At 38.9% G+C, this 26,658-nt stretch overlaps 1 protein-coding gene across 3 annotated transcripts; it reads right to left on the reverse strand.

Annotated features, from left to right (window-relative positions):
* Positions 1-1,083: 1,083 nt before the first annotated feature.
* On the reverse strand, positions 1,084-19,438 carry Prdx4 (peroxiredoxin 4). 3 transcript variants are annotated; one of them, XM_011247844.2, is made up of 7 exons: positions 17,475-19,438; positions 12,004-12,121; positions 9,522-9,638; positions 7,469-7,591; positions 5,612-5,742; positions 3,761-3,795; positions 1,084-1,194 (listed from the first exon to the last, which is right to left on the reverse strand). In XM_011247844.2, exons 1-7 carry the CDS (start codon positions 17,671-17,673, stop codon positions 1,144-1,146), a joined length of 774 nt encoding a protein of 257 aa, XP_011246146.1. In that variant the 5' UTR covers positions 17,674-19,438; the 3' UTR covers positions 1,084-1,143. The 3 variants fall into 3 exon arrangements, with proteins under 3 accessions (XP_011246146.1, NP_058044.1, NP_001300640.1); NM_016764.5 differs by lacking the exon at positions 17,475-19,438 and adding an exon at positions 15,279-15,626; NM_001313711.1 differs by lacking the exons at positions 3,761-3,795; positions 17,475-19,438 and adding an exon at positions 15,279-15,626.
* Between the last annotated feature and the right edge of the window lie 7,220 nt (positions 19,439-26,658).

Raw genomic sequence — 26,658 nt, forward strand, 5'->3', positions numbered from 1 at the left:
CCATTTTACAAAATACGAAGTCTTCAGTTTACTGAAAGGCTGCTTTCTAAAATTCTTACTGTTAGCTAGCACTTGAATGACACTTAGATTCCCATGTCCATTTCTAAATGCCTATCAATAATTATCACTTACAGTGATGGCCTTTCTAGGGAAAGGTGGTTTCATTAGTGAGGGCATGAAGAGCACTGAAGAGAGGAAGAGGTTGGTTCTTCTGGTTGACTGCTTCATTTGAGTGATGAAGTAGTAGTTTACATATAGCTAACGCTCTCTCTCTCTCTCTCTCTCTCTATATATATATATATATATATATACACACATATATATGTATATATACTTACATAAATACACATATACACATATATTTAGATATTCAGTTTTTTTCTTAAATTAAATACAAGCATATAGCCTACTATTTTAGATTTCCTCTTGAGTTTAGAGAAAGGATGGAGCTTTCAGATCAGTGAGCTGGAATTATGGGGGTCAGCTATCCATATGTGATGATATGGAAAATATTCACAACTTACTCTCTGCTCAAAGATTTTTGCACAAGTGTAAGCCAAAGTGGACTGTTAAGAGCTTACATATCAGAGTTAGGTTATCCCGGTTCAAAGTCTGATGCTGCATATGCTAGCTGGATATGTTAGCACTGGGTAATTTACCGGAATTTTCCTCATCTCACAATAAACAGTTGTGAGAAAAAGTGAAAATGTGTCTGGCCTCCTTAGTACAATGCCTACCACATGGTATGTACTTCATAAATGACAGCTATGTTGATTATGAATTTGGCACAGATTGTTATTTCTTACTTTAGAAAGATAGAGAATGCTTTTCTTTTTTTTTTTTTCCCGAGACAGGGTTTCTCTGTATAGCTCTGGCTGTCCTGGAACTTACTTTGTAGACTAGGCTGGCCTCGAACTCAGAAATTTGCCTGCCCCTGCCTCCCGAGTGCTGGGATTAAAGGCATGTGCCACCACTGCCCGGCGAGAATGCTTTTCTATGTTTAATATCTACCTTGATCAGTAAATATCTTTGGACTGTGACATATATTTTGATAGTATCCAAGAAATTACAATGGCAAACGAATATGGTAATAACACAATGACCTTTATTGAGAAGGTCCAAACATCATAACTGAAGTACTTTTCAGTTTAGCTTGTCGAAATACTTCAGTTTTCCAGCTGGATCTGGGATTATCTGTTAAAACAAAAAGCAAATTATTCATTTTTAAAAAGACAAGGCCCATTATGAATAGCTTGGCATTAATTGCCACCTTCTTGACTAAAGATGTAACCATTGATTGTTGTATACCATATCAGACTGTATACTGGTTAGGAAAAGCTACATTTGCCCATCTACTAATCTCAGCTATTCCAAAAAGCAAATATATTTCTCAATGAATTAACATCATCTGTACCCAAGCAACACAACATTTACCTACAAAATTTACTTATAAAATATCTCTTGGGCTGGAGAGATGGCTCAGTGGTTAAGAGCACCGAGTCTGCTCTTCCAAAGGTCCTGAGTTCAATTCCCAGCAACCACATGGTGGCTCACAACCATCTGTAATGGGATCGATGCCCTCTTCTGGTGTGTCTGTAGACAGCAACAATGTACTCACATATATTACATAAACAAACAAACAAACAAACCTTAAAAAAAATCTTTCTCTTGACCACCAAGCTTTCATGGCACATTTGAGCCTGATATAAGTAAACACATTGAAAGCACCACCACAGACGAATTTTAACATTTATTTGCTGATTCCATGATGCTATAATAATAACCTGAGAAGAGGGCAGTATGTCCACTAAGGATTTATCAAAGGGATTTTCAGAGGTATTTGGAGTACTGGGGGGGGGGGGAAACGAACCCTAGGCCCTTCAGTTGTTAAACAGGAGCATTCTCACTGAGCTGTAGCTAAAGCTCTGCTTGAGGGTTTTCATTTTTGAATTGGGACCTTGCTGTATTTTCTCTCCTAGTTTTGAACTCATGTATAGCTTAGGCAGGCCATGAACTTTTGATCTTCCTTCCTTAGCCTCCCAAATAACTGGGATTATGGGTTTATATCACTAAGACTGGCTAACAGCACAATATTATATAATCTCCAGCTGAAAAGTGCAAATGGCAACACAGGTAAATAAAAATTTAGTGGATGAATACTCAAAAGGAAAAAAAACTCCAAGGATCATGGGGACATGAAGTTACTGCATTAAAGGTATCTTGAGCAGTAGCTATTTTAAATGATAAATTTACATAAGATTAGTTTATAGTATATATATTATATATATATTTATATTCAGAAAATGCTACCTATTTATGAGACATAAACTTTAAGAATCTGGTGAAAACCATGGATTTTTCAGAAAAATATGTACACGTATTAACATATAATATACTCAATTTTTAATTGACAAAAATAATTCCATGTGTTTTGGGGTTTGGTCCTTCTTTCAACACACATTGCTATATGACATTAGCCAGACAATATGCATTAATGAACTAAATAACGCATGCCCCATGTCTTCAGACTTAAATTCTGTCACTTTTTGACTATGGTAAATGCTTCTAATAACAGGTTGATGGGCCGGCCAGGTGGTGGCAGCTTTGCATGCCTTTAATTCTAGCATTTGGGAGTCAGGGTCAGGTGGACTTTGGTGAGTTCTAGATCAGACTTGTCTACAGAGTGAGCTCCATGGATACACAGAGAAACCCTGTCTCAAAAAAACAAAAGGAATAAAAACCAAAAACAAACAAACAAAACCCCCAAACCAATAACAAACCAACAAACTCAGGTTGATGGGATACTGAATGGGGACAGTATAAAGCACTGTGGGAAGACTTCTCAGATTACATCTAAAGTGAAATGAGTGAAAGGACAGAGACCACTAAAGAAAGAACATCAAAGGGGATGGCAAGATGGCTCAGTGAGTAAATGCCCTTGCCATACAAGTCTGACGAACCGTGGGCCCACATAAAGGTGAAAGGGGAGCAGACTCCACAAACACACATGGTGACATGCAGAGCCTCCTGTCACACAAACATACAAAGGCAGGACCCACGTTCTAAAGAGAAAAGGGGACGCATCTGAAGGAGCAGAGTGAACCCCCCTGCCTGTCTTTGCCTAGTGGTATTTTTATTTTAAGATAATTTTTTCCTTCCATCCAATATTTTTTCCAACTACTGTTTGATTTTCAGAAGATAAAATATCTGAAGTTTTAGATGTTTAAGAAAGTTTCAAGCAAGTTTCCAAAATTATATTCTGGCCAAAGGCTACTCAGAGGATTGCTTATAAACAGTAACAGTATCCCTAAGTAAGAAAATGCATCTCTTTGACTCTTTTTCTTTAGCTTCAGGGTTTAATAAAACCAGATTTTCTCAGAAGCTTTTTACTACGCAGAGAGGTTTTGCTTGGGGCTGATTTCTTGGCTCAAACTATAGGAGGAAACTCCATATACATCCTCTAAGTTTAGTCTCCCATAGCTTTACTTTGCCTTCTTGGTCTCTCCTTTTTGTTGACAGTATATTTCTCTGGATTATCAGCTTTAAAATTTATAATATTATCTAAATTCTGACTTCCCCGATTTAAATGACTTTTCCAGTAGTCCAGAAAATATCTGCAGTATACTTTCTGCTTAGCAAGAATTACTTCACTTTGGAACACAGGGCAGTCAGATTATAAAGAAAGATTACATTAAAGTTGGCATACATTTTTGGCTCTGGCCATGCCTTTAAAACAAATAACAATATTAATATGACTTACTGTTTCACTACCAGGTTTCCAGCCAGCAGGGCAGACTAAAAGAAAGAAAAGGGAGAAAAAAGGAATTTAAAAACAGTTTAATTTTCTTTAGTAACTCCCCAACTTTTTTCCACAGAAAGAAAAAACACATTAAACATGTCCAGACTATCAAGCACTTGGCTTCTGTTTGCTTGTCTGCTAACACTAAAGAATTTTATTTATAGAGTTTATTAGAAGGCCATTTATCTATTTTAATTTTTATCAATTATACTTTACTTACAGTTATAATATGAAAAATAAAATGGATATTTATAATGAAATTGGAAGATATGGGGATCTGGTAAACTAAAAAGCCTATGTGATGGAAAACTTCCTCTAAATTTATATACATGGCCAGTAAGATTATCTGGCTTATATCCTGCTATATTTTGTGGTACTGCCAAGGTATCCTGTTTATCAACAGACTTTTAGAATGTGCTGAGCCAGGGACTGAGTTATATTTTATATACTCTCAAATTTAGCCAAATTATACATTTCAGGGGTACAGAGTAATGTTTTATATATGAAAATATTTTGGGATTATTAGATCAAAATTATTAAGCAGAGAAATGAGAAATATATTTACAAAGATAGCATGATTGCTTACTGTTTAATTTTGATTCCTTATTTTTCTGAACTTTTAAAAACACAGCACTGATTTTTGTATTGGGTGGGTTGAATGTATTTTACATTTTTCTTCTGAGATAGATTTTCCTTGTGTTAGTTCTCAAGGCTCTAGTTGTGTTAAAAAAAAATCCAAGAGTATTTTTAGCAGGCTGACTTACTTAAAGGAGTAAAAAGTGCTCCGAAAAATTTCTCCTCTGAGAATTCAAGAGGTAGAATCTGCAATAAATATTAATCAAGTCTATTTTTCATTTCACTTAAAAAAACCCTGAGATCGAAAAGATAACCTGGACTGTTAGTTAAAGTATGGAAATTTTAAAGACTGCAACTCAGTGTGATATTAAGTTGCTAATGTGAGATTTAGGGGAGGGAGAATAAAGGAAAGGTTATGGGTTATGGTTTAATAAGGTATTTTTGTGTTAAATCAAGAAAAAATTATTCCCTGCCTGACACACACAGAAATAAAAATTAAAAAGCAAAAAAGATGGGCAGGTCACAGACCTTATGAGGGATTGATCTTATTACCGTTGGTTTGCTCCATGGACATGATGTCAAACTGCCTTCTAACAATGTTTCATGTTTATACACGTAGACAGTGCTGTTTTCAGCCTGAAAAGCTACTTTGCAGTAGGTGGCAGTTAATTAACAGATTCATAACTGGACAAAATGATGAGAATAAGTGACTGCTAAGTACCTGGCCCTAAAGACAACATCTTTATCACTCCTCCAAGGCTCAGAGAACACCTTGGAAGACAGACAGAAACAGTGTTAAGAACCAGAGAATGAGGAGGGATATTAGGAAACGATACCTTCTGGGCACAACGCAAGAGTTGTACTCATGATCATAGCAGGTATGGTTACCTGCACAAGACTGGGCCTATCAACATCCTATCATGGATAAGGGGAGGGATGCATAGACTCCACCCCTCACTGAAACATTTAATGGGGGAGAAAGTGTCATACTCTTCAGTGGTACAGGTACTGATAGGCTATCCATGGCCTAGTAAATAACCCTACTTCTAGTCACCTCATACAAGCAACCCTAATTAAGCTCAGTGGGTCACCAATAAAAACACAAAAGTAAAAGGGAGCTTGGTAGGAAGGAAGGAAAAGAATTTTGGTAGAAGCAGATAAGAGAGGGTGACAAGCGGTTAAAAGGAGCAAAATTCATTATAAATATGTACAATATTTTTAAATAAAAAAAGGTACCTTCTCCATGCTTGTCAGTGTACTGGAAGGCTTGAACCAAACGCAGTGTCTCGTCCACTGATCTTCCGACAGGAAGGTCATTCAGAGTAATCTGCCTCAGGACTCCTTTGTCATCGATAATAAAGAGGCCTCTGTGAAGCACAGGGGTGGTAAGGTTCATCCCATTTCTTCTCAGTTAAGTATTCTGCTATCAGCAGCATACCTACTCTATTGCCTCATACACTCCAATTCTCCATCTACTGTATACTTTTGAATTATCACAGTGTTAAATGGAAGTTTGAAAAGTTTGTTTTGGGGAACTGGAGAGATTACTCAGTAGTTAAGAGCATGCACTGCTCTTCCGGAGGACACAAGTCTTCCCAGCACCCACTTCAGACAGCTCACAACTGTCGGTAACTCTACCTCTGAGTATCTGATGGCTCTCTGTGAAGGCACCACCACTCAATGTGCATATCTATCCACACACAGACATGCCTATATACATCTAATTTAAAAAATGTTTGGGGAGGAGGGGTTCCTTCCATCCTTCAGATTTATAAGAGGGCAATGGAAGTGCTTAACCCCTCCTTGTGTATCTACAGGCAGTTAATGGTTGTTTGGGGGGATGGAATACATTTTCTTGAACCGCTGGTAAGGATTCCATGTTTCTATTAATCCTACTTAAATTCACTAGGACACACACACACACACACACACACACACACACACACACACACAAGTAGGACTAATTAGGAGAGAGTCAGCAGGAGTGGGACAAGAATATATAATGGGGAATTTAATATGATCAAGATGCATTCATTATATACATGTATGAAGATATTATAATGGAACACAGTATTACGTATAATTAATGTGTGTTTAGAAAACAACAAAAACAACAACAAAAACCTCTTAATCTATCTGGTGACCCATGTCTTTAATCCCAGCTCCAGGGAAACAAAGGCAAATAGAGCTTTTTGAGTTAGAAGTCAGCCAGTTCCAGGCTAGCCAAGGCTACACGTAGACTGCCTTAGAAAGCAACAAACAGACCTTCTCTCTGAAGGGGAAAAAATCCTTGCATCTGAGTTTAAATAATAGCAATATTTGGGGAGCAAAGGGAGGACAATTAAGTATTCAAGGTCATCCTTTCTCTATGTAGTTCAACTTCAAGGCCAGCCTGGACTAAGAGATCTTATCTCAAAAAAAAAAAAGAAATTAATAAAAATAAAATGGCCAATTCATTATTAGGTACTATTAATTGGTCAGTGTTTAACAACTTTTAAAGGTTAAAACTGTCCTTTTTGATCAAAGAACTCTCTTTTGTACACATTTGCTCATGTAATCCACTGAAAGCTACTGGTAAAGCTGGGAGCTGTTGGGAGAGTTTGAGGCGGGCCAGGGATAGATACACTGTCTCAAAAAAACCAAAAATGCTAAAAAGGGTGCTGAGTGAAATAGTGCCTTAGTCTCTCCAAAGATATGGGTTTGTGAAGTCCTAACTATGCATTAGAAAAACATTACTGGAGCCGGTTCAGAAAAAAAGGAACGGTGCTCTAAGTAGTTAGGAGACCAAGATACAGTCTGCTCTTTGCTATTAACTTATTCTATAACTGTGACTAAATTTATAGAAACCCACACATCTGTTTCTTTTATCTATAAATAGAGAGGTTGTGAAAGGCCTCCAGCTCTAACAATGTGCAACTCTGGTTTAGTTTAAATAGGACATCGACAGTTTAAAGGCAATCTATTCCTGCAAATAGAGCAAAATAATATATATAAATATCAAAATATCTATCTTTGAACTCCTAAGCAACACCTATTTCTAGGAGAATTATAAATGTTTTAGGAGTTTTCAAAATGTTAACCACTGAAGGGTACCTAAGAGTATGTCCTGAGTCTTCAAGGTATACACCATAGTCCTTTGAGATCTGATGGTTCAGGTCAGAAAGAAGTGGAATCCTTATTGGCCCCAGTCCTCCTTGTCTTCGAGGGGTATTAATCCTGTAATAGACAGAACACTTCACCTCTCAGTGATAAGTAAATGGCATATATTAAAAGTCAACTCTTTCTACATATAAAAGTACACAAATACAACTATACATATACCCACCCCCAAACAAAAACAGGCTACTGTACTATTTTTGTGCCTTTTTCCTCACTGGGTAACATGTATGAAATACCATATTTTACTGATCTCTACTGATAGGCAGGAAACCTATTGCATTTTTCTTTTATGAATACTGCTGGAAGTATCCTATATTCTTATTTTTGTATACATCTCTGTTAACTTCTAGAAGTAGACCTGACAGATTAAAGAGATAATTAGGAGAACAAGCTAACCTCCAACTCCCAGAGATCTATTCACCTCTGCTTCCCCAGTGCTGGGACTGAAGACAGGGATCATTATGCCCAGACAGATTGCGGGTTTTTTAAACACACATAAATTATAGATAATACTGGATCTCATTATAATAAAAGGATATGGCTTAAGTCTTAGAATGGATCACGAGACAAAACCTTGGAAGACAGCTAAGGTGCTTGACAGAGAAGACCTTGCACTGCTCTGCAAGGCCAAAAAATAAACTCCATTTGAAGCAGTGAGAACTTAGTCATGACCTCAGATCCATCAGTCCTCTGATTTAAGTGTCTGTAACCTAAAATGACAACACTTGTGGGCTGTTACCCCATGGGAGGGTACTAACATGGCAGCAGAAACTAAACAAAACCGGAAATACTGATCAGGGGGGTTGCAGCCCCAGTTCTGGTACTTAATAGAAACCTTGGCTAGTACTAGTATAAAACATTCCTAGTTGATAATATAGCTCCAGATTCTCTTAGAAGAGCACATCTAAATTATTTGGAATGGTATAACTTTATTCTTAGTTGGCATGCTAACTGTTAATCCTAGAAGGATTTATAATCATTACAAAAATGGTAAAACAAATGAGAATATAGATTTAATATTCATCTATTAATAATCAGGACTTATTTGTTACTTATAATTATAGATCGACAACCAACTGGGCTTTGTTACATATACTTAAAATTTTTAATGTGTTTATCAAAAACACCTGTTTTGTATTTATAAGTTTAATAAACTGAACATTGCATTTTAAAATCCAAAGAATTCTCAATGATCTTCACTATATAAAAATCCAGCACAAAACTGCTGCCATTATTGAAAACTCATATACCTTCATAGACTTCCGATTTTGAGACATGTTACCAAGCTGTTCTCCAGAATTGCTAAAATCTCTACTATGTTGGAGTGTCATTCCTTTACACCCTTAGCAACACTGAGTTTTTTAGTTTTGGACAGCCAGACATGGAGAAATGACATGTCTTCCCTTTTTAACTTGTACTTTCTTTGCAGATTGATAAGGGAAACATCATCTCATAATTATATATATATATGATTTATTTATTTCATGTGTGTGAGTACACTGTTGCTTTCTTCAGAAACACCAGAAGAGGGCATCGGATCCCATTACAGATGGTTGTGAGCCACCATGTGGTTGCTGGGAATTGAACTCAGGACCTCTGGAAGAGTAGCCAGTGCTCTTAACTGCTGAGCCATCTCTCCAGCCCGATAATCTATTTTTACCAGAACTAAATTTTTGGTTTTGTGTTTTGAGACGGGATCTCACTTTGTAGCCTGAACTAGCCTTGATCTCAGAGATCCTTCTGTTTGAGCCATGCCAGTCTAAAATTAATTTTTAAAAATTTACTGTTTTAAAAACTATAAAAACTAATGAATTTGAACACACTGATTACTATATAACAGAAAATGGAATGTTTTACTTTTTCATCACATTAAGGACACCCAATATATAATTATACTTACTATAATATTACCATGTTAAGAGCTATCTAAACAAGACTGAGAAGCAAATCTATTCATTTTATCCCAGTTTTAAGACAAAACACTGACCAGGCCAAGTGGGTAAACTGAGAGTCAACAGAGCATGCTACCACTTCAGTATTTATAGATTTGAATTCTTCAATTCGATCCCCAAAAGCGATGATTTCAGTTGGACACACAAAGGTGCTAAAAATGTAGAAAAAGAAAACAAGTCAGTATTCTCAAAATAAGCGTATACCTGAATGAACTTTCAAACACGCTTTTGTTTATTACAGACACTGAGCATACAGAGACACACCTTAAGAACAACTGAGAGATGAGTTTTCTCCAAGTGACATTCTAAGGCTATTTAACTAAATATTCGAAAGAAATGTTGAGTTGTCTATTGCATTTCAACAGATTCTTCTGATAATTCTACTGATCAGGGAGTGGCCAATGTTTCCTTCTTCCTTGCAGCAGCGCCCCCATTTCACGAGCTTTTAATATTCTGTAGTTCAGAGTTTTAGAGATTTCAAGGGATCTAAACAATGCCTTCTATATCATCTTGCTACTTATTTTTCTTATTCCTATGGGCTAGCCTCTACATTTATGTTACTGATAAGGCAATATTCTTTAGTCCTACCTCCTGGTTCTGGATAGGTACTCTTCCACATTGTATTCCAGCCTCACATAAAATACTGCCCAGCATAATATATAATTTTTATCAGAATGGCAGGTTGAGGGGATATTACTCTGGGTAGTAGTTTTTGAAGTTTTATTATTATTTTATGTTTATGAGTGCTTTGCCTGCATGTATGTCTGTGTAACATGTGTGAGCTTGATGTTTGTGGAAGCAGAGTTTCAGTCATCTGAAACTGGAGTTACAGAGGGTTGTGAAAGGCTATGTGGATGTTGGGAATTAAACCTTGATCTTCTGAAAACACAGTCAGTGCTCTTAACCACTGAGCCATCTCTCGCACTCCTGAGTAGTATTTTTTCAAACTACAGTTAAACTAATTTAGTAAGCTGAAACCAGTATTAAAATATAAACTATAATAATACATCATACATAGGGTAGAGTTATTTATTAGATATGTGTGTACATATATATGTGTGTGTGTACACATGTTTGTGTGCAGTAGTGTTATTCAATCTTAACTTGAGGTTAGATTTAGATCTCAAATTTTCAGAAAGGATCCATTGGGAAAGTCAAATTGGAAAGTTATGTGGGAAAAGTGGTTATTTTACCACTTTATATGGAAGCTTTTCACTATTTTAACATCAAGCATGGTTGTGCTTGTGCACAGACTGAATGTTACCCTGTGTATTGTGTGACATAAAATATGTGATTCTTAATTTATGGGTTATGGCTCAAAACTGTGAAAAACACAGTCTTAAAGGACAAGTTCCCACTTGAGCCCAATAATGGATTTAAAAATAACTCAGCTGTTCAAGCACAGCACTGTGATGTAAAAACCAACAGTTCTAACTATCTTTGGTAACCTGGACTATGTTACATCCTTTAGTATTTTCTAAAAGGGCTAATGATTAGATTCTTCCCCCTTTCTTATTATCTCAAGATTTCTACTTCTGGTTTCCACTAGAAGTTAACTTATTCATTTAGTTAATGGAGCCAGAGTATAAACTGATTCGAAAGGTAACTTGCTTTGGCTTTAATGTCTTAATTTTTATTAGAATTCTTTCCACTTGGCTTTGTACGAGAGGGTTGGGAAACTTTGTTCTACTGGCCAAAGCCTGTCCTTATTTGGTGAAATTTCTCTGCTGCAAGGCAACAATCGTGCATGTATATTTTATCTATAGCTCCAAGCACGGAATAACAGGCTTAAAATGACTTCCTGTTCTTTGTCCTACAGGGAAAATCTTAAGTCTTGGCTTACAGTGTACAGAATGAACTTAATTCTCACCCCCAGAGTTCTAGATTCATCTTACTGGACAAAGGTATGCTGTCAAAGATAGAGGGATCTTTTAGTTACTTTATATAACTCCCTAAAAATTCAAATAGGAGAGAATATAAGAGGTTGAGATAACTAATTCTTTTGAGGGGGAGTTCTGTTTACTCTTGTCAAGAATTTCATTCTTGTCAGAATTATATTTTTCAAAATAAACTCCTCAATGTGAATAAAGCTATAAGGAAATTTACAGTGAGTTGACTTTATGATTGTCCAAATAATGCTCTCAGAACTGAACCCCACAATCAAAAAGTATTTTGTATATATTCCATGTAATATATAATATTAATATATAATATTAATATATCAAATATATTAATATTAAAATGCTCAAGTCTCAGGAAAGCAACATAGAAAATAAAAATAGCAAGATCTTTACAGTAAGTAGAATTATGTATTAACTCTTACATTAACTATTTGCTAAAATATTACTAGTTTATTTTCTTGTCTTTGTGAATCAAATATGTAGCAGATATTATCTTCCTTCTCTCAGCTTGCCTTATTAAGAACCATCATCTGAAAAACTTATTTGTGGCTCTTGGATAACAAATGACAAAGACTGGCACTTTATTAGTAGCTACTTGTGCGTATGTATTACTTACAAATCCAGTGGGTAGAAGAAAAAAACCAAGTATTTCCCACGATAGTCAGTCAGTTTGAGCTCCTTGAATTCTCCGTTAATCACAGCTGTTCCTTCCCAATAAGGTGCTGGCTTGGAGACTAAGAAAGAAAAACAAGGGTCTATAACACTGAGAAAGTTGTTGGAATGGCCAAGGACTGTTTTAGAAAAACACTAAAAATTGGGACTTCTAAATCTTTGAACTTCATTGGAAGTCTGGAAGCTCACAGACTTCTGAGAACTTAGAACAATAACTTATTGTCAGAGAATAAAAAGATACAAAGAATTACAAAGGAAACCAATTACACAGAAATGTGAGTATAAACATTTTAAAAGTTAGTGATGGAGTAATAATGTGTGTTTAGTCACAGCACCATCAAGGTGCAAGATGTAGGAGTGATCGTATAAGTCTGTAAGATATCATTGTCAGGATTCCTGCAATAGCTATTACACAGCACGAAAGTCTCTGCAATGCAGGGGCAACAGGTACAATCAAGTACTTCTGGAGCGAGTGTGAGTTATTGCACATATCTGTAATAGGAGGAAACAGTGAAAATACTTTTTATATAGAATTTTTTATGGTTACTGTATTAACAAACATTAGACAGAATAAAATGTGAAATATGTCTCTGCCCATCCCACAAAGTCTTAAATCTTATCCCTGCACTGAACCGGACTGGATATTTCACTCTAGCTTCTTCAAATTATCCCAGATCATGGGAGTTTCCCTAGAAGGCTGTGAAAAAGGAGACATCGCCCCAACCATGAACAGGTTTCGAGTGACCTGATGTCAATTTAATAGTGCTGCTGTCTTATAAGGGCATGCTGTGACTCTAGCCAGCACCGTTTGATAATTATGTCCACTCTTGCTATTGATACAGTCATATAACACTTCCAAACCCATTACATATAATGAGATCAATACTTGCTTCCAAGTTGGACTAAGGTTTCTAAAAATCAACGCTCATTCTTTTGTGTAAAAGCCAGCAATAAATCACACTACAGAGACAAACTGAGGACGAATTTTCCTGAAGTTAATCTATAACATGTGATTTCTTACCTTGAGTCAAAACTACCTAAATAATCAAAATTTGTTAAGAAAAAAAGGCCAGATGAGAAAATTAGAAATGTGCTAAAATATACAATACTTCAAATGCTTAAATAGGAGGTTATAATAACTGTAATGACTTGTTATGACACTACTTAAAGATTTTACATATACTGAAAACCATGTCAGGAAAAATCTTATCCTGAAAATTGATTATTGCAAATTTTTATTTTTGATTGAAAAATTGTAGTTACTTTGCTAAGATCTTTAAACACAATTCTCAAAGCAGCCCTTTGCATCTACTTTTTAAAATGTGGTGATGCATGCCTTTAATTCCATCATTCAGGAGGAATTAAAGAGGTGGCAGGTGTGTCTCTATGAGTTCGAGGCCAGATTGGTCTACATAGAGAGTTCCAGGACAGCCAGGGCTACCTGGTAGTGAAACCCTGTCTCAACAGAGCAAGCAACACTTCCTAACACGCTTAGCACATCCTTAACAACCCTGATTATGCCGGGCGTGGTGGCGCACGCCTTTGATCCCAGCACTCAGGAGGCAGAGGCAGGTGGATTTCTGAGTTCGAGGCCAGCCTGGTCTACAAAGTGAGTTCCAGGACAGCCAGGGCTATACAGAGAAAACCTGTCTCAAAAAACAAAAACAAAAACAAAAAACAAACAAACAAACCCAACCCTGATAATAAGAATTCTGGTAAATACAGAGAAGTAAAGGAAGACAATTTACATGTTCTGTCTCTCAAACTACAACCATTTTTTCCCAAACACAAATATGGATAAGGTTGCATTCTCATTTTTAACACTCATTGCATTGAGAAAAATGTATTATAATATTTTTCATTTTATTAGAATGATTCAAAAATAGCCTTAATTGTTCTACAATATCCCCTTTTATGAATACAAAAATCTCCTTTGGAATGTTTTTGTTTCTAACAGGAAGTGTATTTGAGTAAGCACATTTCAGAATATCTTCCTCATGCAAGTGTAGTCAATGAAACTTAGAAATATTTTTAAAGCAAATCTATCTTCCAATTCCAAAGTAGTTAACTTGTACTATGAAACTACAAATGTTTACGGAGGCAAATCGGCTTGGCTTTTTCATTTATGGCTTGTGGTAGCAACATCCCATTATCTTTAGAGGTTCATAACTGTGAAGTAGCCAGATGTGGTAGAGCACAATTGGAATCCAGCACTCTGCAAGCTGAAGGAGGAGGACTACAGAATTTGAAGCCATTTTGTCAGATCTGTCCAGTCCCCATGTCCAAAAAATTGACCCCAAAATGTTAAGTATAACTATTGTTTCACTGAATACTAGCACAGAATGTGCCACAACCACCAAAACTCAAACACACACTCACAGAATGCCAAATAATCCCTAGGAAAAGTGGGTTAGGGAAAAGCAAATAATATATGGTCTGTGTCTGTGTCCCCTGATCACTTTTTTGGCAATCTTAATATCCAGATGCAGCAGGCCTCAATTTTCTCACTATCTTCTTAGTCTGACGTGTCTTTTTCTGAGAGTGGCCACTAGCTTCAAACACTAGACAGAAAGACAAATAATGAAAAGCCCAATTGGCAGTACACAAGATTTACCACCAACCCAACTGTGCCTCTTCCGCCTCTTCCCCAGTTTCCCTCCAAAATACTCCATAAGACTTGTTTTTTTTTTTTTAAATAAACATCTATTAACTCTACAAAGTTTGGGGAGATGACTCTCAATAACAATCTTTATAAGCTAAGAGAAAAAAAGTTTGACCTCCTGACCATTTTGTTTAACCACTTTTCTGTTTAACCAAACTTTCTGTGAATCATTATTCAACTTATCAATGTACTTTCTTCCCTGGAAAAAAGAGATAGGACGGCTGCAGGCACTTTCGAATATGTAAGGAAGTATTTTAGTTTGCACAACATCCTCCACGACTGTAAGCCCGGGTCTAGAAACACCCCCATCTGCGGCTTTGGGGGTAACCGCTACCTCTCCCGAAATCTGTTCAGAGAAACCCATTTCTTTCTTCACACCAGGAACCCACCTCCAACCTCACACCCACAAAGGCATGGGGTGGACCGAGAACTCCCAGGCAGCCTTGGGGGGGGGGTGCGGCCCAACTCCAGCCCCACCCTTTTGTAGCATCCACAATTAGGGTCTAAGATTCCTCGAGTTCTACCTCCTCCACCCAAACTCGCAAGGCACCACCTACTCTTGGCTTTGCTTAGATGCAGGGAGTGATCCGCGACTGAAACCCGGGACGCCTCCCCGGGGTACACTTGTCCACCAGCGTAGAAGTGGCACTCATTTTCGCGGGTCCGGAACCGTTCATCACTCTCCAAGCCTTGCAGAGATTCGGTCCGCAACAGGAACAGCAGCAGCGGCGGCAGGAGCAACACCAGCTTTCGGGTCCAGCGACGGGACGCCGTGGTCCCGTCCAGCAGCTTGGACCGCGCCTCCATGACCAAGCAAGCGCGAAAACACGTCCCTCTGCTAAAGCACAGAGTCCCCTGCCGCCAGGCAGCCAGCTAAAACGGCGCGCTGGAGACCGCGCGACCAAGGGCGCGGCCTCGCGAGACTTGCTCCGCCCCACTCCGCCCCTCCGCCACGTGGGCGCAAGCTCCGCCCCCCCCAGTGGGCTTCTGCGCCTGCGTCAAAAGGAGAGCCAAGCTGAAGTGTTTTCCCAATTTAACAAAAGAAGTTTGCACGGGTGCCTAGTGACTGATCTCCAGAGCACTGACTGTCCCTGTCCTTGAAGGTGTACTTCCAAGTCCATCTCTGTAACAGAGCTTCCCTACCCCTCACATCATCCCCTCACAAGTTCACACTAACCTATGTGCCTGTGAAGGACTTAAAATGTAGACTTTTCGTGGTTATTTTGAGACAGGGTTTCTCTGTGTAGCCCTGGCTGCCCTGGAACTTGCTCTGTAGACCAAGCAGAGATCTACTTATCCCTGCCTCCCTGAGTGCTGGGGATTAAAGGCGTGTGCCACCACAATTTATACTTCTAATTAAGGTCACTTTCATGCATCTCATTTTGTTTTTGTTTTTGACAGATCATACTTGTATGCACTTACAGGGCACCATCTGAATGAATATAACATGGAATGTAGTCACCAACTCATTTACCTTTTTATGGGGAAACACCCAAAACAGTTATTTTGAAATATACTGGTTGACTATATTTGGCCTGTTGATTACTCTAGGTTTAGGAGGCTGGGGGCAGGGGGTGGGTGGGTTAGGCCATGGACACTACAAAATTGCTGAACTTAACAGACATGTATGTGTCCCCTGAACCTCCGGAGTGATTTGCCTGTACAGTGCCAGGACTCATCTTTTCAGCTCTTTTCAGTCCCAGAAAAACTTGAGAGCAAATAGCTAACCATTTATTTTCCTCCAACAGGCAAAAAGAAGTTTGGGGGAATTAATTTTGCTTCAAAGATTTGCTTTTCCAGTCAAGAGCTGTAAAGTTCGTAGTCACCCCTCATAGCACAGCATAACTACCCATTACCCATCGAGCCCTCTTCCTCTGCTGCCTTGCCTCTCCTACCTATGATACACTAGGGCATGCCCAGCCGCCCTTGAGTTATTGCCCCAGCGCCTAGGGGCTCAGTCCCACTTTAGCTTGTCAGACTGAATTGTGACGTCACCTGTCTGCTCCCTCAGCCCTAGTGCTGCCTTCATGAACTCCAAACCATAACTGATTTACACCCTGTTCATCCTGTTTTGAAAAATTACTATTTAAATTTTTTTTGTCTATATGTCTGTTCACTGCTTGTGTGCCTGCTATTCATAAAAGCCAGGGGAGGACATTGAAAGATCCCCTGGAACAGAAGTTACAGACAATTGAGAGCTGCCACGAGGGTGCTGGAAATCAAACCTTTGTCCTCTGGAAGAGCGTCCAGTGCTCTTAACTTCTGAGTCATCTTTCGAGCTCCCTAATCCCATCTTGAATATAAAACCTCTGACTATGGACCGTTATTATGTCTGCTCTCCCTTCCTCTACACGTTCGATCCGTTAATCCCTTCAAACCATACTTTCCCAAAGCTTAATTGACATATACTTTATGACTATTAGAACAATATTCTTTTCCTTACAGCGATCTATTACTAAACTCCGTGACTTCTCTCTCTAGACATAGTCTTTTTCAGTTTGGTGAAAACTCAAGAGATAAAAGGGTCTAATCTGAAAAGTGGTATCTCCTGGCTAGCCTTTCTCTTCCAGTAGGAATTATAGGGTAAGCGGGCGGTTTGGTGACTTAAGTGTGTCCCAGGTATGTATGTTTTAAAACCAAATGCGGTGCCACAGGTCAGGATGCAGCAGAGCTCACTCAGTCTTAAAGCATATGTCCAGGATATTTCAGTTCCCAGAAGCCCCCTCCCCCCGCCCCTCGGAGAATATGCTTACTCATTACAGTTTCCTGTAACTCTTCGCTTTCTGGAGGTCCGTAGATGATAGGCCTCTGACGAGGTAGCTCTCGTTCCCATTCTTCTCCTTCCCTAGCCTCCTGCTCAACATGGAACGGAAGTGGGACCCTGGGAGTTCGGATATGAGATCCAGAGACTCGACTGTGGCTCATGCCACGTGAACGGCAACGGTGATCCATGGAGGCTGTAAAATAGCCACTAACCCTAGTAAATTGGAGGCCCTGAGCTGTGGCTCTAAGTTTGAAATTAGTTTAAAAAGCTGGGAAAGAGTGATATATATATATATATATCCCTACACCTCTTTTATCTTAGGCTAAGTTGAGATGTCCCAGTTGGTACCAGGGACCACTCACCAGCCCACTGGGGAGAGTGACCAGGTTGGTCACCTCCCTGGCACCTACTCTCTCTCTGTCCTTCAGGTGATCTGAAATCTCTTGGTGACTGGCATTTTGAGTGCTGCCTGCCCTGAGGCCTTCAGCCAATGACATTTGAGCAGTCATTATGCTGTCATAGTAGTATCCACCAGAAATATTGAAGTAGGGGCCTGACCCTCAAGGCACCCACCTTACAGTTAGAGTTGGTTACCAATATTAAAAATGCAATGCTATCAGACACAGAGGGAGTGTTCTGAAATCTACAATATCACAAATATTAATCACTGGTCACCTAAGTGTCTAGATATTGTTCAAATATTGTTTTTTGACTTCTAATGGGGGCCCTACATAGTCCAGACGTTGTGGGGAAAGTGCATACCTTTGTATGATTGCCAAAGTTTCAATATATCCTTGTGGACTCCCTATCTGATATTGCCATGGGTATCTACTAGCAGGGTCCACTATGGATCTCACAGTGAAAGCCCCAATCCTATTCACTTTCTTCCCTCTGACTGGTAACTTAAATAAGCCCTCAGTCACTACACCAGGCTGTTTACGTGGTCTACACCTGTGTTGGACTCCTTTCAATTCTCTGGGTGACCTATATTACTACTTCTCCAAATGTTCAATGTTTGTGCCTGAAAAACACTGATCTGGTTTTGTTGCTATAATTGTTGTTTGCTGATGGTTCAGGCTGTATCTGAAGCTGCCATTTTATTGTTTGTTCTATTGTTCCTTATTGTTAGGAGCCCCATCCTCAGCCTCTAGATTTTACTAGTCTGATACAAGTTCTTGTAATCTTTAGCTTAAAGAAGACAGAGACCAAGCTTTCTGACTCTTTTTGTCATTTTGTAGAGGTGATGTGTGAATAAAAATTAGGACATGATGACTCCAAGGCTTAGCTGAGGTTAAGATTTTTATTGTAGATATGAGAAGAGAACAGCCAGAAGCATCTGGAGGAGTCCAGTATGAACCAGGCCATAAGATGAGAGAGATGGGGAAAGGGCAAGAGACAGGTAAGAGAAGCAACCAGGAGAGAACTGAGACCCAAGAGAAGAACCAGGAGGCCAAGAAAGCACATGGCCAAATGGCTGGGTTAGATAGAAATCAAGAACTGGGGGCGGGGAAGCAAAGCTTCAAGTCTGGAGACAATTAGGATAGGGAGCAGGTGAGAAGTGCTGAGGGGGCCAGGTCTTTGTAACTGGTACTGAAAGAGCCTGGTGGCAAGCGTCTGCTTTGATATGTTAAAAGGCACCTCATCCGGACTTTGTTGCTCTCTCTAGTAGGCATTTACCAAGTTGTGAGGATGTTGAAACAGTTTGTTAAAAGATCCATGGACCTGAACGGACCATTTAGGAAGGAGCTGAGGTCTCTCCTGAAGGACCACTATCACCTTGTGAAGCAGATACAGTTATGTTTCATTCTGGTGACTGCAGCCTTGTTTAACATCTTCACGGCAGCTACATGAAACACTTCAGGCAAGAATCTCTGCAGTTTACTTGTTTCTGAATTTATGACCCATATAAACTGTGAGTGTAATGAATATTTATTACTGTTTTAGACGAAAAGTGCAAAGCCTCAATATAGTTCCTGCATTGCTATTCTTCTTATTCATGTTAGACAATGTCAGAGTCAGCTTAAACATTTAAGGGCCATGGGGTTGTCTCCATGGGTAAGAGTGCAAACCCAATATCCTGTATCACAGTTTGCTTTCTATTTCTGTGTTTAAACACCATGAATAGAAGCAATCTGGAGAAAAACGGTTTGTTTGTCCTATACTTTCTGATAATAGTCCACCATAAAAAGAAAGTAGGGACTCAAGGAAGTACCCTGGAGGCAAGGAACTGAAGTAGAGACCACGAAAGAACACTACTTACTGGCTTTCTCCCCATAGCTTGCTCACCCTGATTACAGCTCAGGACCAAATGTTGGCAGGTGGCATTCCTCACATTGGTCTTGGCTCTCTCACATCAATCATTTTTTTTGGTCTTTTTTTAATTTATTTTTTACACTCCATATTCCATTCTCCTCCCCTCCATCCACCTTCTGACTGCTCTCCATCTCACACCTCCTCCCATCTTCATGTGGATGCCTCCACCCCTCACCCCATCTGACCTCTAAACTCCCTGGGGCCTCCAGTCTCTTGAGGGTTAGGTGCATCATCTCTGATTGAACACAGACCCGGAAGTCCTCTACTGTATCACAATAATTAACTAAGAAAATGTCCAACAGAGTTGGCTACAGGTCATCTGATGGAGCACACTTTTTTTTTTTTCAGTTGAGGTTTCAGTTTCCTGTTCCCAGATTACTATAGCTTGTGTCACGTTGACAGAATCCTAACGAGCACATCCAAGAATATACATTAAAATATCAGATTACAGTGACTCCAACAGTGAGATGGGAGGGCAAGTACCCCAAAGTGAAGTACACAGTAGAGACAAGAGTTATCCTGTCTCAACAAGATGGACAATGAAGAATTGATTCCTACAAAGTTATGATCTGATCTCCACATGAATATGAACTTGTACACACACACACAAGTTTAAAAAGAGTTCAAAAGAGTGAGGTTGGCCTAGGGTCAGCAGCAAAGGCTGGCAGAGTTGAAAACCACAGCTGTTTGTCTTACCCCACTGTCACATTGAAAGCAGCCCCTTAGCTCAATATGGGCAAATTTTGCTGTCTGCCTTTTGTCTGGGCAGGTAATGCTTGTTATGGGGAAAGGATATGAGAAAAGTCAGTTTCAAATATGATTTCACCTTAATTTGTATTTCTTAAAGTAACTGAGAGTACCCAGGAACTAGAATGTGCTCTGAAGTATCTCTCATGAGCCAGAGAATAAGAACTTTAAAAATGCTTTTAAAAAGTTAAAAAATTTATAAACTTAAGAATCCCCAAGGTCTTTTGTATATGTATAAAGGCACTGATGTTATGGGTCCTGAAAGGCCCATATATTCAAGAATAGTTTTCACACACTTCTTGTACTGCCTGCCTAACACTGTCATTGCCCCATTTATTTTCGATTGAGGCATCATCACTTTGTAGAAAAAAAATGCACAGAAATGTAATTTTTAAAACAGACTCTAGGTCACTTATTTAATTTCAGAAATTCTTTGTAAGAATCTGCTATATGCTAGACACTGTCACTGGGAAGAAGAAAGAAAGAAAGAAAGAAAGAAAGAAAGAAAGAAAGAAAGAGACACACCCCAGCCATGTTTAAGCTTCTCAGTGGTACTCACAAAGGTGGAACCAGTGATCCATAAATGTTTCAATATAAACCAATATGCAAAATGATGGGAAATTCAAGTTTCTGAGTACCCACAACATAGCAACATAGCATGGGGAAGCTGTGCTGGGGTGACCCACAGGTTGATAGGCTACCAGGGAAATCATTCCATTGGAAATGATGCTTGGGATCCCTGAAGATGAGATAGGTATAACTAGATGAAGGCATACCCTGAGTAGAGTAGGGTGATTTAAGAAAGATGAGTATCATCCTTTGGGTCTGAGCCAGTGCCCTGAGCAGACCTTGGGCGCTGGCTCCATACCCAGTCCTGCAACACCCAGAAGAAGCTGGACTCTCAGGTGTTCTAACATGCCCAGGATCACAGAATCCTAGGATCCCAGAACCACAGGATCACAGAGACAGTTGGACTCTTAGTTCTGACACAACCAGGATCACAGGAGGGACAAGCTCTAGTCAGAGACAGTGAGGGCAGGTAGCACTAGGGATAAGATGTCGAGAGGCCAGTGCAAGAACACAAGCAACAGGAACCAAGGCTACTTGGCACCATCAGAACCCAGTTCTCCCACCACAGCCTGGACACCCCATCACACCAGAAAAGCAAGATTTGGATTTAAAAAAGAGAGAGAGAGAGATGAGTATCCCAGATGTCCAGACAACATGGTAGAAGCCTTAATACTGACAAAGAAACCGATCTTTAGCATCTGCTTGAAATTCAAGGAGTTGATAATATGGATTACCCTCTTGATTTAGGAAGAAGGCATTAAGAACATAAGCCTTGGAAAGGGTATTGAGCTTAGGAGTCAGTGGAACCTGGTTTGGAGTTTAGATATTCAGCATACAAATTCCTTGTTGGATTTTGTTTCTTTTGTAAAATGTGAATGCTTTATGGTTAACAGTTCCATACACTTATATAATGGAGTTTAGACATTTGTACCCTTCTATGCTGCTTCCTAACTTCTCTTTCTCTCCCACCAGAACACTTCTCACCAAGTCTCCTTCCTAACTTCAGGCTTTCTTTTTGTGGGTGGTTCACTAAGAACCAATTGCTAGAGTTTGGGTAGGAGGTTATTTACTGGAGTTAGGGCAATATATCTGTGGCTATCATACTGAAGAATGACATGCTGTTCCTAACAATTGCTAATTGCCAATAGTCCCTCTAGTAGGGATGTGGTTTCATGGCCCTGAAGGCTTAATCATTTCTTACATGTATTTTTCCTTTGTAGTATTTATCAATTCCCATGATTATGTGAAAAATATGCATCAAGTAATAACTTGAAAATGTCTGTTTTGCTTATAATAGCATTTCCAGCAGTAACTATGCAGTGTCACATCCTTTGTTCTCAATCAATAATTATTGGGAATCTTAATAAGCAACTGGCCACAAGATCTCACATAGGAGATCATTGTTAATATAGATATATGCATTATATGAAACCATACTTAAGAAAGATAAGGGTGGGGACGTAGATGACAAGAGGACTTACAGAACCAAGTTCTTCCTAAGAGAGATTCATTGTATCACTGACGCTCCAAGCTGTGTCCGAGAACCACTGTATTCCTCCTAGGTATTCCTTGAGAAAATTGCTGAGAAGAAGAAAAAGGGGGAGAAGGAAGAGGTGGAAGGAGGAAGAGAAGTAGGAGGTGGAGGAGGATGAGCAAGAGAAGGAGAAAGAAGATGACGAGGCAAAGAAAGAGCAGGGTTGGGGAGCACAGCTGGAGATACAGGAGAAAATCAAGAGAAAAAGAAATGAAGAAATGAATGGCAGGGCAGAGTGCTAGATAGAAGTAGTAACTAGAGTTACAGATGTATATGAACCATGATGTGGGTGTTGGGAATTGAACATGGGTCTTCTGGAAGAACAGCTAGTGCTCTTAATCAGGGAACCATCTCTCCAATCTTGCCTCATCTTCCTAAGTGCTGGAACCACAAGCAAGAGTTACCACTCTTAATTCAGAATGTTTTCCTTCATGTGTATAATGTTTCTGACTCATCCTTGTTGTATAATAGAAAATATGTTTCTTATTCTGAATATTTCTTTAATATTATATCTAAATATTCTCTTTAAAGTCAGCATTATCATAATGTAAAAGAACTTAAGGGTGTTGCTTTCAGAAATCCAGAGAAGCTTCAGATTCATATTGTATTTTTACTTATGTACCATACATTAGGAGGCAAACTGGAAAACAACAAAAATATGGTTACTAAATCATCTTTTTCTAGAACTAGACTGAAGCTGATATAATCTGCTTCTACTATCAAAGGCCTCGAATTCCTACCAACCATGAGATATAATTTTGTCCCATTCAGGTAGCACCATAAATGAGAAGGACTAGTTTGTGGGAAAGGCCCATTGGTTGACATTAGGTAATGTTATTGTTAATATATAGCATTCAGATTTAGGAAGCCATTGTGTGGAGGAGGGGCTGGCTACTGAGATCATACCTCTGGCTGAGGGAAATTGGCAGTTGGTGGCTGTTGGAGGATGGAATCACTTTAGAATCACTTCTCTATGGGGGTGTGGCTTCTAATAGGTTGCTTATGCCACAGTGCATGGCTCAGCACTTATGCACACATGAGCAGCACTAATTTGACTTGGTGTGTGACAAAAAATGAAGACGAAGTTGGAAGGGATATGTGTCGAAAGACAAGAGGAGTTGCAGGGAGAGATATGATCAAGATGAATAGTATACATATTTGTCATTTTCCAAGAATTATATTTTAAAAAGGAACAAAATAATAAAAAGAGTAAGCACATAGTTTGTTACATGGTAGATTATTTCTAGAAAGCGTGTAATCAGATTGAGACAGAATCACAGAGTTAAGGAAGGGACACAGAACTTTAAAAATGAGAATCTTGCAGAAGAAGTATAAAATATGTTGTACTCTCCAACAAATTTAATTATCAATTTAAATTCATTTGATCATATAGGATAATGTGTTTCTTAAAGAAAATTGAAGTCTACATCCTAAGTCAGGCCAAAGTTTCCTAAGGAGAGACTGTGTAGCTTTCCTCTTTCCAACATTCAAAAGGATTATTCTATCAAGCCTACTTTCCAGCCATGTTTGATAGTTCCAGTTCAGTTTAGAACAGCATCTAGACCTCAGGCACTATACAACTCTGTTTTGTGAGCTGAAAGGTTGAGGACAGATAAGGGTGGAAGTTCTTCATAGATAAGTACTCCACACATAACCCAAGCAAACCCAGGGAAACCCAGGAAAGGTAGAATTGCTTAAAATTTCCAAGTGTATTAAATACAAGGCCCTCAGGTTCAAAGTTTAGAGAGGTTAAATGCTGCTGCCAAGTACATGAAGTTTGCTTAAGATCCCAGGGTCTTACTATTACAGACATGAAGAGACTTTTAAAATGTTTTTCCCCTAGTTAGTAAATCAGACCAGAAGTGAAGCATGGTAGAAAGTGGTGGGTCTCAACCTTCCTAATACTGTGACGCTTTAATATAGGGTAATGTTGTGGCAAACTCCAACCATACAATTATTTTTGTTGCTGCTTCATAACTGTACTTTTGCTACTGTTATGAATTGTGATGTAAATATCTGTGGTTTCTGATGGGCAGTCCCCTAAGGAGTCATGACCCACAGGCTGAGAATCACTGGTATAAAAGATGATAGAGAAAACTAGTATTTTGATTTCTTGTACTTCCTCTATTTTAAAACAGAGACAAAGATAATGTCACCAATAAAAGAAACTGGTGATATTAAGAGGAACTTTTGACAGAAGAACTGAATTTGAGTCTCATTCTATACATTTCCAAGGCTATAATTAGCTCTTGAAGCCTTTGGAAAGTGGGAATTAAATGTAGCAAGTGAGAATTAGTTTCACTTCCAGTGTTCATAAATCATCGACATGTTGAGGTTCCAATAAACATATGCATTTCTTGAGGATGAAGTGGAATAGAAAAAGAACTCCCCTCTAACTGATGACAACCAGGGTAGGTACATAAAAACAAAACAAAACAAAAAACCTAGTCAATGGCCTTATATTGTCACATCTCATATTCCATTTAAATATAAGATCTCTTAAGGAGAAGCAAGCTTGACACACTTAAAGGGACCTTTCAAGGCAGCAGGCTGCTGTTCCTGCAGCCTCCTTGGTAGAAAGTTAAAAGTCCATATTGGCCTTAAGATAAGTTGACCCTGGCCTGATTCTATAGAAGCTTCAGACTCTTTGAACCACACTCCAAATCAATCTAGTTCTTCTTGAAGTCTGTGTGTGTGTGTGTGTGTGTGTGTGTGTGTGTGTGTGTGGTGTGTGTGTGTGTGCCTATGAATGTCACAGCACATGTGTGGTGGTCAGAAGACAACTAGTAGTAGGATCTCAATTTCTACTACGTGAGTTCCAGGGATTGAAGTTAGGTTTTCAGGCTTACGTGAATCTTCCTTCTGGTCCAATTTCTTTTTCTTCAAATGAAAATGGATGGAGAAAAAAAGCAGACAAGTTCAATTCTAGTATCTAAAAGCACCCTTTCTAGACTGCTGATGACTGAATTCAGGGCCTCGTGCATGCTAGGCTAATGTTCTACCACTGAGCCATGTCTCCTGCCTTTCTAAAAGCATGTGAAAGAAGTAATTTAAGTTATACACTAAGAATTTTTGCTTAGAGAACAGCTTAGGAAACACCAAACATGTCAAATATTCACCTATTCAGGGGCCTGGGGAAGGTAGATTGAATGTTAGAAATCTTAAAGGTTTGTTGTTGTTTTTAATTAAATTTGATTTTAGAAAAATTTACACAGATATACAGTGCATATTGACCATTCTCACCCCTTACCCTTTCCCATTTCTCTACCCTTCTGTGTGTCCCATTCTTCGCCACAAGTCTCTCTAGAGTGCTCATGTCTGCTAGTTTTGTCTTGTGATGCATTGTGACTAACGAGGGCTGTCTGTGCTTCTACGGGTTCAAACTATCCATTGAAGCCTGGCTGTATCCATTCTAGCGGATGTCATTTCACAAACTTTCACCTTGTTGTCCAGCTTTTTATACACTTTCTGCTCCAACTTTTCCAATGTTCCCCGAGACTAAGAGGAGGCAGTGAATTTGGTATGTAGCCAAGAGTGACCTTGAACTTCTGATCCTCTTACCTCCATCTCCAGAGGACTAGTACTACAGGCATGGACTGCCTGGTTTATGCTATGCTGGGGATGGAACTCAGGAGTTTCCCCTGAATCCTAGGTAAGGGTTTTACGAACCAAGTTACAACCATAACCCCCTGATACTTCAGTTTTTTTTTAATAGGTGAATGATATTCTAAGTTTATTTGCAACATTTACCAGCTGATAAACAGTTGAATTGTTTCAGAATCTTATGAATAATATTTTATGTGTACTCAAGAATATTTGTATGAACTTATGTTTCAGTTCTCTGGCACATAACCTATTCTTGAATTACCAGACCTTTCTTTTTGTTTTTAAAGATTTATTTATTTATTATATGTTAGTACACTGTAGCTGTCTTCAGACACCCCAGAAGAGGGCATCAGATCTCATTACAGATGGTTGTGAGCCACCATGTGGTTGCTGGGAATTGAAC

Source organism: Mus musculus, chromosome X, assembly GCF_000001635.26.
Source record: "Mus musculus strain C57BL/6J chromosome X, GRCm38.p6 C57BL/6J".
In the NCBI taxonomy this organism is placed as follows: Eukaryota; Metazoa; Chordata; class Mammalia; order Rodentia; family Muridae; genus Mus; species Mus musculus.